General features: G+C 43.4%; 1 protein-coding gene across 5 annotated transcripts in view; it reads right to left on the reverse strand.

Moving 5' to 3' along the window:
• rab11fip3 (RAB11 family interacting protein 3 (class II)) overlaps positions 1-13,993 on the reverse strand; it is a 99,680-nt gene that overhangs the window by 25,940 nt on the left and 59,747 nt on the right. For 3 of the 5 annotated variants that reach the window (XR_011347130.1, XM_069905317.1, XM_069905320.1), the window contains exons 4-6: positions 7,521-7,732; positions 980-1,114; positions 504-635 (exon numbers count right to left, since the gene is read on the reverse strand). Coding sequence is in view for 4 of the 5 variants with exons in the window: in XM_069905317.1 (XP_069761418.1) it covers positions 504-635; positions 980-1,114; positions 7,521-7,732 (479 nt within the window). In the remaining variant the exon portion in view is untranslated. The remainder of the gene's footprint in view (positions 1-503; positions 636-979; positions 1,115-7,520; positions 7,733-13,993) is intronic. The other 2 variants (XM_069905318.1, XM_069905319.1) reach the window with 2 other exon arrangements.

Genomic DNA, 13,993 nt, shown 5'->3' on the forward strand with positions numbered 1-13,993 from the left:
TTTTGTTTCAGTTGGATCCAAAGAGTGGTAGGAGTTGGAACTCGCTTCCTAATGGGATGGAGGCACAAACCCTCACATTTAAACTTTAAAGGATGTGACTGAAACAACACTGGGCAACAACCAGAACCTGGTCTCTTTTCCAAATAGTTTTCTTTGTTTGCTTAAGATTTCAAGGCACCAATTGTCACCCCAGCCTCGTGTATCAAAGAGACACAGCACTCCTGGTGATTGCCAATCCTCCTATGAACCTCTCCTGTTACAATGTTCCTTTTCATTACAACCTTTAACTGTTCACTTGCAATGACTTGCCATTTCCCAGTGGAATTAACCCATTATTAGTACAGGTATCAAATACTAAGGATTTCCCTCAAATGACTCCTGGTAGGAAACTTCACATTCCAACAACTTTCACCGTAATTCCATACGGTGTAAAATTTCTGCTCCTAAAGTAAAATAAACAAGGAAAATCCCCAATCCAAAGCAAGGCAGAACCATGCAGTTACCTATTAATTTCAAGATTGCTGATGCGCGCAGAGAGATCTTCCAGGCGATTGATCTGCTTATGACATTGGGCGCAGTAAAACTCCAGCATCTCTTCCCCAATGAAACTTTGTAATGTTGAAGTGAAATGATCACTGGAAAAATCAGAGGGATTTGTTGGGAGACGAGAGAAAAAAGGACACACATTTAAGAAGTGATTGGGGTGCATGGGAAAGGTGCAAATTCAGAGCAAATGAAATGAGATTATAAAAGACACGGCTCAAAAATTCCATGATCACTTACACATTTCCCTTAACAGAGAGACCATTATTCAATATGTTCACCTACTTTTTAAGAAAATAATGTTAGTGACTGACAAACATTGAAAGAGCAGAGTCGTGCACACAGATCACACTCTCAAACTTGACAACCAGCATTCCGAGGCAACTGCATATTATGTCCACAAACTGAGCAGGTGCAGAACACAGCAAACCCTTACCTGGGACAAAGTAATGACGAGCGATTTAAGTGGCCATTGATGCCTCCATCCTGACAGAAACTGCTGGATGCAAAGTCATTCTCATTGCTCTCTCCGTAATCTTCAAAGTGTTCCTCAGTGCTAAGAAGAGAAATGCTGGAGCTTATCAATAAATTATGCTACTGAGCCCTAGCAAAAGGAAGCATCATTAAATGGCAACATTGGGTGGCAAGGTTAGCGCAGCAGCTAGTGCGACACTCCTGCCAGTGACCGGGGCTCGAATCTAACACTGTCTGTAAGGAGTTTGTTCTCCTTGTAACCACCAGGGTTTCCTCCAACATTCTAAAGATGTATGGGATTTGTTGGTTAATTGGTCACATGGGTGTATTTGGGGTCATGGGCTGGCAGGGCCTGTGCTGTATCTCTAAAATCAGAAAACAGTGCTTTTTGTGAAGTATTGTGACTGATCCACTGTCAAAGTGGCTTCCCTCATCCTCTGAGGAGATTACTGCACAACATGGTTCCTCTTTCACAGTCATTCTATTGCAATTAATCGGAGGACAATTTTCTGATTCAGTTTATGAAATGGACTGCAGGACTGGCCCATGCAATTTGGATAGATCATTGAACCTTGAGAGGAGGCTTCATGAATTCCTATTTCTTCCATGCCAGAGCTGGGCATAAGCATCATAACAGAGAGGAGTAACACTTGCAGCCAATTTCAGAGGGAAGTCCAGTGCGAAGGAAGCATGTTGACTTCTGCTGTGATTCCATAACCCCCAATAATTAGACAATTTGAGTTGCTTCGCATGGATGGAGGAACTGAGACTTGACACAGACTAGACGACATCTCAACTCACTGCTGAACATTCTCTTCAGGCCTTGTTCCATGTCACTCAAACAAACGTCATCCAATCCAGCCAATTACCACTCTCAATCACAAAATATGTCCAATTCACAATCTGGCAGTATTTACAGAATGCTCACTTTGATTCTGCCACGACTATTCTGGCACAGATCTCACATGCCTTGGTCAAAACACGTACCAAAGAGGCAAATTCCAAAAGGTAAGAGGAGAGTCAGCGACTGCATTTAACATGAGTACTATGGAGAAACTGTACTAAGCTCCATCTGTGGGTTGAAATTAGCTTCCTGTAGCCAACCTTTCTAACTCTCCCAACCATTCCTACAATGACATGTCTATCCTCAGCCTCATCCATTGTCATTGGGAGACCAAACGTAAAATGATGGAAGAACAACATCATCTTCCTCCCTGCATGTCCTTAAAACCTAATAGCATGAATATTGTTTTTTCCCCTAATTTTAGTTCACTCCTACCCCATTGGATTCTCTTCTTTACCAACTCCTGTATTTAACCTTTCTTTCCTCCCTTCCTATGGTTTCTTCCTCTACTTCTCTCCACTTCCCACACCTTCTGCCTTATACTCTATCATCTCTGGCCTCCTGTAACATTGAGGGGCACCTTTCTGATGGATGGGAAGAGATCAAAGGTCAATGCTCCCCCAACCCCAGTCATTGAATGTCAGATCCTCCCACAGTCGACACGACTTTTCTGGTTGGTCACCTGAAATCACCCTAGAATTGGTCACTTGGAGTCACATGGGCCAGTACTTGGGTCAGCTCCAAATGCCAGGTATAAAAATTCGACCATGTGGTCCAGCCACTCTCTCTTTCTCTCTCTCCTTTGTCCTCTTGCTGAGGTAACTCTGCGAGCTGCTGCAGGGTGGGGGCTGCAAACAGGGCTGGAGAACGAACCCACTGTGAGGTGTGTAGATAGATCGGGTTCCCTTTCGCCTGCTCCTCAAAGGAAACCATCGTGCGTCGTCTAATCTAATTTGTAAATAGCTTTGAGTGCCAAATGTGCTTGTCAGGAGAGGGGGCAGCAGGTATTGTTTCCTTTTAACCCTCTGCAGTTGTGGCTGATTGTAGTTAGCTTGCATTGGAGTGAAACCGGTTTGCATTCGGGTGTGTGTCTCCTGTTGCATATTTGTTCCCCGATGTAAATAAAGTTCACAACTTGATACTTACTGACCATTTCTACCCATGAATATTGTCTGACCTGCTGAGTTCCTCCAGCAATTCTTTGTCAGCCCAACATCCATGCTGACCAAGTTCCCTATTCAAGCCATTCTTGTTTGCCTACATTTGGCTCTCTAAACCTTTCTGAATCATGTACCTGCCTAAATGACTTTTAAATGTATGTATTCTTGCCTCTTCCACTTTCTCTGGCAGCTTGTTCCACATACCCACCACCTTCTGTCAACAACTTGCTCCTCAGGTCCTCTTCAAGTCTTTCCCTCTCATCTTAAACCTATTCTCTCCCATTTTAAACTCCACTGCCCTAGAGAAAAGAAGTGACTCCCCTCATAATTTCATAAACCTCTACAAGGTCATCCCTCAGCCTCCAAACCAGGGGAGAAGGCCCTGGCCTATGCAGGGACCCCTTACAATTCAAGCCCTCCCTTCCTGGTAACATCCTCATGGATCTTTCTGCGCCCTTACCAGCTTAATGTCATTTTCCTCACAGCTTGATGGCCAGAACTGCACACATTGACCAAGTGTGCACTCAACACCTTGTACACGACATCCTCGCTCCTGCATTCAATGTCCTGACTGCCAAATTCATTCTTCACAACACTGCCAACTCATGTCACCTGTCTAGGAACTGTATACACCTCCCCCAAATCTCTTTGTTCTACTACAGAATAACCCAATATTGAATTTGAGAAAAGTCAACCCAGAGCAGGTAGAAGGTTCCACTTGCTGAAATCCAAACATCTGCTCAGGGCGTCACTGCGCAGTTCCAGGGTACGGTGACCTCAGCTGATCAAAAACTTTGCCATTAAGTCAAAACAGTGATTTTTAAAAAAAAAAGACATCTTCTGAAGGAACTCTGTGGTTCATGTATTATCTATGATTTGTATGCTCCAGATCCCAGCATCTGAAGAATCTATTGTGTCTCTGAGAGTCAGCGACATTTTTAATTCTGCTCAAATCCCCCAAGACATTGAAAGGAGGCAACATACCATCCTGGTGTCAAACAGATGGTTAAATAAGTCTGCAGATGCAAGATTACTAAAACAATACACAAAGGTGGTGGAGAAACTCAGCAGGTCATACAGCATCCTTGGAAAGCAAAGGGCAGTTGATGGTTCTGATGAAGGGCTCAGGCCTGAAATGTTGGCCGCCTGTTGCTTCCTATGGATGCTGTATGACCTGCTGAGTTCCTCCAGCACCCTTGTATATTACATCCTGGAGTCATGTCTGTGGCCTTGGAAACTCCTCTTTACTCATTACAAAATTCCCTAGCGTTGAAACATTTAACTTTTCCCCTCACCTCCTGTGCAGAACCATCTGTGGTGTCACATTCCCAGGAAGCTATCTTGCCCTGAGGTCTATCTGCTGAGGAGGGGGATGGCCACATGACCTTCCTGAACTACCCACCTTCGTCTACCACCTGCAGTGGTATCTCATTCTCTTTACCTATGTGACCACCTCAGATTTACACGTTATCCATGTTATCTCAGCATCTGAGATACTCCAGAAATTCATCCACTGCTCTGGCTCCAGGATGCAGTGAAGTCAGTAGCTGGACATACTTCCTGCACACGGTCAGAGGTGTTGGACATAGCCACATAGAGCAGGAAAAACCATTCCATAGATGTACTGCTGTGAATTGCCCTTAAATTAAACCCTTCAGTTACAAGAACACCAATTACATTAGGGATCTTATTTCACATTATAATACATCTTTTCATAAGCTAGTGAACTGCAGAAGCATCAAAACTAGTGGAAATACCCGACTGATTGAATGTGGCATTGAGCAACATCTCCCTGTTTGAATCCCAATACCATGTCCCAATTCGGAGGTGGATTGAGCTGTCCTTTAAATGTCTCCTATTGTTTAATGTCAGCTTGCAATGCAGTCTTCCCTCACAACCCAATTCCCTCACGCACTGAATTCTCTCACACTGCATGAAGCTCACACTGCTGTGCACCTGGTGCCAAGGAACTGCTCGTTCATACCTGCTGATCCAAGAGAGCTTGTTGTCCAATGCACGACAGCCCTTGTTTACCTAGTACCGGAGGTTCACTTCTGCCGGAGGGAATGTATTTACTTTTTGAGCTACTGGTTAGTCAAGTTTTGATTAAAGACACTGGCAAGTTATACCCTGTACTTGGTACAATGTGTGCAGAATGATTTGTCACCTTGATAAATCCTGCAGCAAGGGGAAACTTGAGTTGATAATTATTTGCTTTTCTTTCACTGAAGATCTCAGGGGAAGATCCTTCCTTCCTGTAGTAAACAAGGGTATTGGAGACTGATCCATTACAGGCACGGTGATTTTATCCGGGAAACATCACACCTATTTATTTCAGATGCTAGGCTGCTTCAGGGCTAGTGAAAAGAATCACAAAACAAAACATTTCACAGAAAGTAGGAACCTCAAAGTAGGGCCCAAGTATTTAAGTGGATTTCTCAAAATTCTATCACCCCAAAACCCCCGTAAACTCTGCTACAGCATTAGTGCAGCACAGTTAACATAGTTGTTAGTGCAACGCTGTTCCAGCGCCCAGAACTTGAATCAGGAAGGAGTTTGTATATTCCTTCCTCCAGGGTCTCTGGTTTCCTCTAACCCTTCAAAATGTACCAGGGTCATAGGTTAATTGGGTGTAAATGGGCAGCATGGGCTTGTGGGCCGTAAGGGCCTGTTACCGTGCTGTATGACTAAAAAAAATAAGATTCCACAATCAATTATTATTTAAATTTGCAGTTGCCATTAGCACTTGGGCCTGTACAAAACCACCATGACATCACTGATTTCTCCACTGTATCCAAGAAGAGCCTTCCAGTAGCAACCTGTCCCTGCTGCACACCACGACTCCCCAACAATCAAGAGCCTGTAAAACGTGAAGAGGAAACACCTCTCAGCAAAGTAAAGTACTCATGCCTGAAACAAGCACCATCATGGCCCACCCTGGCTGCACAGGGCCTTCTGTACAATACACACTCTCTGACAGGATTCTACATTCAGCACCAGGAAGGATTTGATGGAAGAAAGGGAACCCTGTCATTTCCCAAGTCAAGTACCTTTCTGACTTAGAAATACACTGATGCACCTTTATTGAGTACTCCATCAAAGTAAGACATTGCCAGGACAGAGAAAATGTAATATAAAACATCTCCTCCAACTCATGGGAATGCACGAGTTTGCTCAGAGCAACGGCAAGTTTGAAGGCACTGATCTCAAATCTCCACCACAGGAGCAAGTGGAGGCTATTTTAAAACAATAAAATATGTGCAGTGTCCCCCAAATAGCCCAGCCGCATATCCCATCAAACATAGTTTGCAGTTCCCATCAAGAACTCTTTGGTCACCTTTGAACCCATCAAACTGGAAAGCAAGCAAGTCATTCTCAACCCCTTGGGTCTGTCTGTTCAATAGGAATACTGCTAGTCTACCCGATCGTGGGCAATGGCACCCACTGGCATTGATGATAGTGTCATTGATTGGATTATTGGAGATGGCTAATACATTGCACTTGGGCCCAGTAACAAATACCATACATCAGCCCCTGCCCAATTAATATTTCAGTCTTGTTGTATGCAAGCGTGAACTCAAAGGTTCGGGTAGAATTAAATATAGTATCATTACTGACCAATATCCCCACTGCTGAACTTTCAGTGAAAGAAACAGTTTCGAAGGAGCTGATGATGGTTGGTCCTGGAACAGTCTTGTTCAGCATCCTGGGAACAAGCCAATCGTCCTTTATGGGAGATGTTACTCCATCTGGTGAAGTGTTTATTCCTTGATATTTAATTTTATTTTTAAGCAGGGGTCCAAGCCTCACTCAAAGTCAGCGCTCATCTTCTGGTGGGAATTCGCAGCTTTTGACATGTTTGGATCCACACTCGAAGGACTGGAGCCGCACGACCCTCAGAAACCCCTTCTACTCACATTTCAAAGGAATTTTTCTTGCTCACATTTTTAAAAACCCATAGACCAAGCCATGGTTAAACTTCAAGGAACACTGTGGCACTATGTGCAACTGACAAGAGTTTAACTCAAGTCCACCACTGGCATGCCTGGCTTCCTTGATGCAGAATGTATAAATATTTCTCTCCACCTTGGACCATCAGATATGGGTCACTTCCTCACCCTTCCTGTCTTAGCACAGCACACTACACTAGTGTTTACTTATTAATTTCACTTCAACCAGAAGGTTTTGAAAAGATACTATTTATAGCTTCTGAGAATCATTCACACTTTGAAAAGCATCCCCTCTGCTGCAGGAGACGAGAGATTAAACATTTTAAGCTAGACCTGCAAGGAGAATGCTGGGTACTCAGCAGCACCCACGTAGATTGTCTGACTTGAACATTGGGCCTCTGAGAATTACACCATTAGTGATTAATGACATTTTGTGAGGTGCTAATCCAGCACAACGGGTAGTCATGATATTGCTTTACAGGGGGGTGGGGGTGCGATGTCTCAGTACAAATTGGAATGACAGCAAACATTAACAATCCAACCACTTACTTCATGGTCCCATTAAACAGAACAGTGTTTTCTGGATCTTCAGGTGTATCTGTGAACTCGCAGTTTAATGTGGCATCTATGGCACTGTCTGTTTCCAACTCATCATGTGCTCCATGCTGAACCAGTGTCCCCGTGTCCTCATCTGTGAATGTCTCACACTCACTGTAGGTACTCTCAGAGCCCATGTAGGCGCTGTCTGTCACTTCGTTAGTCTGAAAATGCAACAAAGAGGACGTTAGACCAGAGGACTAGACGATCCGTGGAATACATTACCTTAGTAACACACTGAAATACCCCACAGAACTGCAGAAAGGAACAGAGCTCAATCAGAACAATTTGTGCATTTGAACCCAGTAATCAGTGATGTTCTGATGATGGGAAGGGCAAACTACTAAAGCAGTCATCAGGACAGAACCTATGGTTTTCCAATCAATAGGGCAGTCTTGGAACAGCGGTATTCATGTAGACCACACTACACACATAATCTCCTGATGATTCATTAGACACCTAGACCCTCAAAACCAAAACAGCCCCGAATTTAAACCAGTAGGAGGTCAAAATTAACCCAAGTGTCCCAGTAAACAAATCACAGGACTACCCTGTCCACAGTTTGTTCATTTCACTCGGTCTTTAATCAGGGTCCAACTGTTGTAATATTCTACATCAGTAGTCTGTAGTTAGGACTCTCGGAGCTGAACATGATACCAATTGTTCTCACAGGGAAATGCCCATTGCCAAGAGGATTCACAGTGGGGCTTTTTAAGAAAGGCATTCAGGTGCTGGTTACACAACCAGGCAGTTTATTTGTTGCCAGGGCAACACACTCAACACGACACACTTCAGCTGAACCAGCTCGCAAATCACCTGTGTAACACCACACCGAAGCTCCAAGCCCTAATGGTTCCTGTAACCCATGAAACGGGCAGAACTAATTCTCTGGATGCCATCTCATCTCACAAAAGCTACCCAGTTTTGTGCCATTGCTGCTTTGAACAACAGGGCTGATTTCAGATTCTAGACTATTCATCTCAGCTTACTTCTCTGTAGCTGTGGTAACACGTGGTAACACTCCATCCCACCAATCAAAAAGGTCCCTCACCACCAGGTACCAGATTAGTGGCATCACAATCCCAGCATAACATGAACAACCAGACAAGGTGCTACATCGACTTAATGCCACAGAGCTGGTCTCGTTCTCTGTTGACAAGCTCAATACTTTAATTATTACTTTGAACATGTATATAATATCTGTAAATATTTTGAAATTTGAAAAGAACAATACTTGTTCAGTTCCTTCTAGTCAACCTTCCCTTCAATTTAAAGGTAAGACCATTTCCAAAGAGTTTCCATTTGAATCTATCCTCCCCCCACCCTCAATAATTCCTCTATGGACACTGGCAGCTAACATTTTCAGGTGCCTTTTTAAGTGGCCAATCATTCCACACCACCTTGGATGAAACAGAGGTCAGATTGCATCGTAGCCATAGATCCACACAAGAACATTTTAGCAACTAGAACAGGAAGCTCCACCACCAATGAAGGCTCCCCAAATTCATCCACACTCCTTCGCGGGGAGATTTGGCCTTCCTCCGTTGATGTCAACATACCCTGCTGACCAGACGCACTGTGGTGGTGCAACATCACTGAGACGGAATGACATGCCTTAAAGATCAAGTCAACAATTCCTAGGTGGACATGAAGGATGATGAAATTTCACACCAATACCTAATAAGCCTCTCAGCTCGGAGCCCGCGGCTAAAAGGCTAAATGAAACTTGGGCTGCTGTACATCATCATTCAAGTGGAATTTACTTCCTCAAAATTCAGATGCAATTAAATTGCAGAATGACCCTTTTCCATCACGGAGAACCGGTTTCAAACTCGGAGCACATCGAGTACGGAATGTTACTAAGGCAGCAAGACGCTGTGCCTGTCATTGTATGCACCCATAGAAGTAAAAGTTCATCCCTGGGTAAATTCCCTGTGAGGTTAATCTTCTTTCTGTGAAATGATGAGCATTTGCCAATCGTGGGGTTTGGGGTGGGGGGTGGGTGAAGAAAGATTTGGAGAAAACAGACAGAATTAGCAAGCACCTGGACACGTGGATTGATTAGAGAAAGCCAGCATGGATTGTGAAAGGGAAATTGTGTTTAATTAAACCTGGAGATTTTAAAAATAAATGAACAGTTGTTTTGCTGTGGGAAATCGAGTAGTTATGGTACCTATGGATTTTCAAGGCATCAGAGAGTAGGCTTGATTAGAAAAGTCTGCAAGGATTGATAATATATAATATACAATAAAAAACTGGAGAAGTTAATAAAAATCAGAATGATAGAAACACTCAGGCTCAGGTCAGACAGTCTACGTGGAAAGAAAAGGATTCCTAGCAGATTGGAACAGCGGAGCAGACCCAATGGGCCAGATACTCCTGCTTTGTGAATAGTAGAGGGTACAAAGGCATTGAAATTTGGCTGGGTGGAGAAAGTGGTTTAAAAATTACAGGATACTGGACTTTATACAGGAAAAGTACAGAAAGAAAGCTATGGAAAACCTAAGGCTGGGCCAGAGGTGGAACATGGCAGTAAACTGGATGTGAAGATTATCGAGAGTGTGTGATCCACCAAAATAATTTGTTCAAGTTCTTTGTGTGGTCATGATAGTGAAGCTGTGTTTGTTCTTACTAGAATAGAGGTAGCTGTAAGGAAATCTGAAAAGGGTACTCAAAATCAAGAAGGCATAGACAGATCTCATGACAAAGGGGTCAGAAATGAGCAGACAGTAATAAAGATGACTGGCAAAAACTGAATATGACAATTTCCACATTCTTGGCATGTGGTTATGGTCCAGGACACTGTTAACAATATCATGAAGATTAGGGTTAGGGAGATGGACAAACAGGAGTTAGAGAACAAGCAAAAAAAAACTGTTGGAGCTCAGCAGATCAGGCAGCATCTGGAGATGAAGGGATGGTTGCTGTTTCAGGTTCAGATGCAGATCCTTTTGCCTCCACAGATGCTTCTTGTCCCAGAGGTCCTGTCATTTGATTTTTGCCCCAGATTTTAGTTGCTGGGCTATGATTCAGTAAGGCAGGGAGTAGAATTCCTTGGATTCCTCCTTCACAGAGCATGGTTCCAATATTCATTTCCAGTGTGCCTAACTTTCATAGAATTGCTTTAACCAGAAATAAATAACGACGAAACGGACAGAGAATAAAGTCCCAGATAATCTAGTCTCTCCTCATAACTCGTCCTCCATTCCCAGTAACAGCCTTGTGAACTTTTTCTGCACCTGTTCCAGCATACATCCTATCTATAGCTGGGCAATCAGAACAGCATGCAGTCTCACCAATATCTATTGAAGTTGGAACATGACGTCTCAACTCTTGTACTCAAGGCCATGACCAAAGAAAGCAAATTTACCTAATGTTTAATTCACCTATCTCCCCATGCCATCACTTTCAAGGAATTATGTACTTGTACCCTTGGTTTCTGTTCTACAACACTTTTCAGAGCCCTATTCTCTTCCCCAAATTATCTAGTTTCCACGATCTTCTGCATGGTAATTAGAGAAGAAAAATCCATCTCCTGTGACACCACACACAAAAGGCCACACAGGCCTTTAAGGGGATTTGCTCTGAAGTTACCTTTTTGCTTTTAAACTTGGGAAAGATGGCGTACAGGAAGGAAATCAAGTATTATGGTGTTAGGACAATAATGGGAATCCCAACAAAACTAAGGAGCTGGGTTTCGACAGAGGGAATAGGAGGGGAAGGAGAATACACCCGCCTGAATCATGAGCTCCTTTTCCACTGGCATCCCAGTTAATTGGCTATGCAATACCCTGGAATAGGAAGCCCTTTGTGCCATTTCCATTGGGCCATCCTTAACTGGGACACTAATTGGTTTTCTCCGAACACAACTCATCCCTGGGGATCGGAGTATTCTACCTGCAACTGGAAACAGGTGACTTTCTATTGTCCCTTTTCCATTGGTTTTATCAGCGCGCCAGCATCTGCAAACACTGGGGATATGATTAGGGATAGAGGCATTTAATCCCTGGCATGAGATGCTGTAATTTTATGCTGATGTTTGGACAGTGATCCTTTTCCACTGGACTCTGTCCCAGTAAATTCCTGGGACAGTGTGCCAGTGGAAAAGAGGCTATTGGTGCTGAGGAGGAGAGCTTTAAGTTCCTTGGAATGAATATCACCCACAAATCTATCCTGGTCCAACTACACTGACACCACGGCCAATAATGCATACCACTGAAATGATTGCAATGTTTCTTAACAATTTTTATAGATGCACCAAAGGAACTATCCTCTGCGGATGCATCATAGCTTGGTATGTGAACTGCTCCATCCATGACTACAGGACACTGCAAAGAGTTGTGAACACAGCTCAAACCATCACACAACCGCTCCTTTCCAACTCTGTCTCGATCTCCTCCTACCTCAGGAAAGCTACTAATATAAACATGGTAAATAAGAAAATCTGCAATGCAGTGCACATAAGTGCTGGAGAAATTCAGGTCACGCAACATCAATAGGAAGTCAAAGGCAGTCAAATTTCTGGTATGAGCCCTTTCTGCAATAGCGAGGATCTCCCAGTGGCCAATCATTTCAATTCCACATCTGACATCTGTCCACAGCCTCATGCACTGTCAGGTTGAGGCCACCACAAATTTTGGAACAGCATCTTGTATTCTGTCTCACATTCTGCAACCAGATAACATCAATATCAACCCCCAATTTCTAATAACCCCCTTCCCTGTCTCCCTTCCTCCAGCTCCCCACCCCCATTTCTATCAAAGAGCTAGCTCTTTGTCCTCTCCCCATCAATTCTCATCTTCTTTCTCTTCTACACTCCCACCTGTATGAACCTCTTACCCTGTGCTCCTCCCCCCACCTTTTATTCAGGAGTCTGACTGATTTTCATCGCCCCCGAGAAAGTGATCAGGCCTGAAACGTCGACTGCCTTTCACTTCCTGTCGATGCTGTGTGACTTGCTGAACTTCCCCAGTACTTCTGTGAACTGCAATACGGTATATTAAAGAACTTACCACAACCCAGTCACCAAACAGTGGATACATCTTTTCTCCCTCTTCTGTTGGACAGAAGATAGATGAGCTTAAAAACACAAACCAGCAGATTCAAGGACAGTTTCTTTCCTTCTGCTATCAGACTCCTGAATGGACCCCACACCATTGGTAAAAGATGCCTTGCAGTGTTTCTTTACATTCTACACTTTTGTTTTATTTTCACACTCTCTTAATTTTTCATTTTAATTTAAACGTACAGCACGGTAGCTGGCCCTTCCAGCCCACAAGCCCCTGCTGTCCAAATACCATAATTAACCTACAACCCCCAAACATTCTGAAGAGTTGGAGGACCCAGAGGAAACCCATGCAGTCATGGGGAGAACGTACAATTTAGACAGCACCAGATTTGAACCTAGGTCACTGGCACTGTAACAGCATTGCTAACCATCCACCCTTCAGTACAGGTTGACTTCCCTGGATAGTACACAAAATAAAGCTCTTCAGTGTATCTTGGTACAGGTGATCATTAACAATTTAACACTACAACATGTTTTCTGTTGTCTGGTTTTAACTTGACTTTCAGTGAGCATTTATCATTTTAATTTGATAAAAATATTGCTGCAGTTCTAAGAATTGCTATACAAATATCAGTTAAACTCCTGTTATTCACCTAATATTACAAAAGATCTTAGCATTGATCCTTGTGGTCCACCATTCCTCTAACCAGGAAAGCACCCATCCACCACTACCCCCTGCCTCCCATCACCAAGCCAGTTGAAGTCTCAAAGCCAAGCTCGTGGAGTTCAACTGTCGCAACTGCCACCAGCACCATTTAACACAGGCCTTGAGGCCTCCGGTGTGTTAGACATTGGGAGAGCCTAAATTCCAACTCTGCATTTCAACTTGCACTGAAGAATGTGCAAATGAGAGATTTGGATAATGAGTCCAAGTGGTTTCCAAGGTCTTGGAAGTTCATTAAAAGTAGGCAAGAGCAACATTTCTGAAACTGGTGGAGCAGCAGCAGGTGCATCGACCTTTCTCTCCCATACAGTTAAAACAAAAATTGAAGGAAATGGAATCCACAATCCGAACAAACTTGACACTGACTCCATCAAACAAACAGTGGATAGATCTCCCCAACTCCATTTCTTACATCACTAGCTTGATTTAAAAAAACAGACAAGGATCGACAAAACAATCAGGATTGGTCACAAGACCATCTTGAAGTCTGGTATGACAAAGATTTGAGCCCTTTCACCTTCATTGAAGGTGGGTGGGAAGATTGTCAATTATACACCTGACAAAATGCAATTGAATTTTTAAAAAGCTAGCAGGTCGCAAAGGCAGAATATAATTTGTACATAATCTCTTTTTAAACATCACATGCAACGATCAACTCTAATGAAGTCAAAGAGTTTGCAAATCCCCTGAAGA

The sequence above is a fragment of the Narcine bancroftii genome, chromosome 12, assembly GCF_036971445.1.
Source record: "Narcine bancroftii isolate sNarBan1 chromosome 12, sNarBan1.hap1, whole genome shotgun sequence".
Classification (NCBI taxonomy): Eukaryota; Metazoa; Chordata; class Chondrichthyes; order Torpediniformes; family Narcinidae; genus Narcine; species Narcine bancroftii.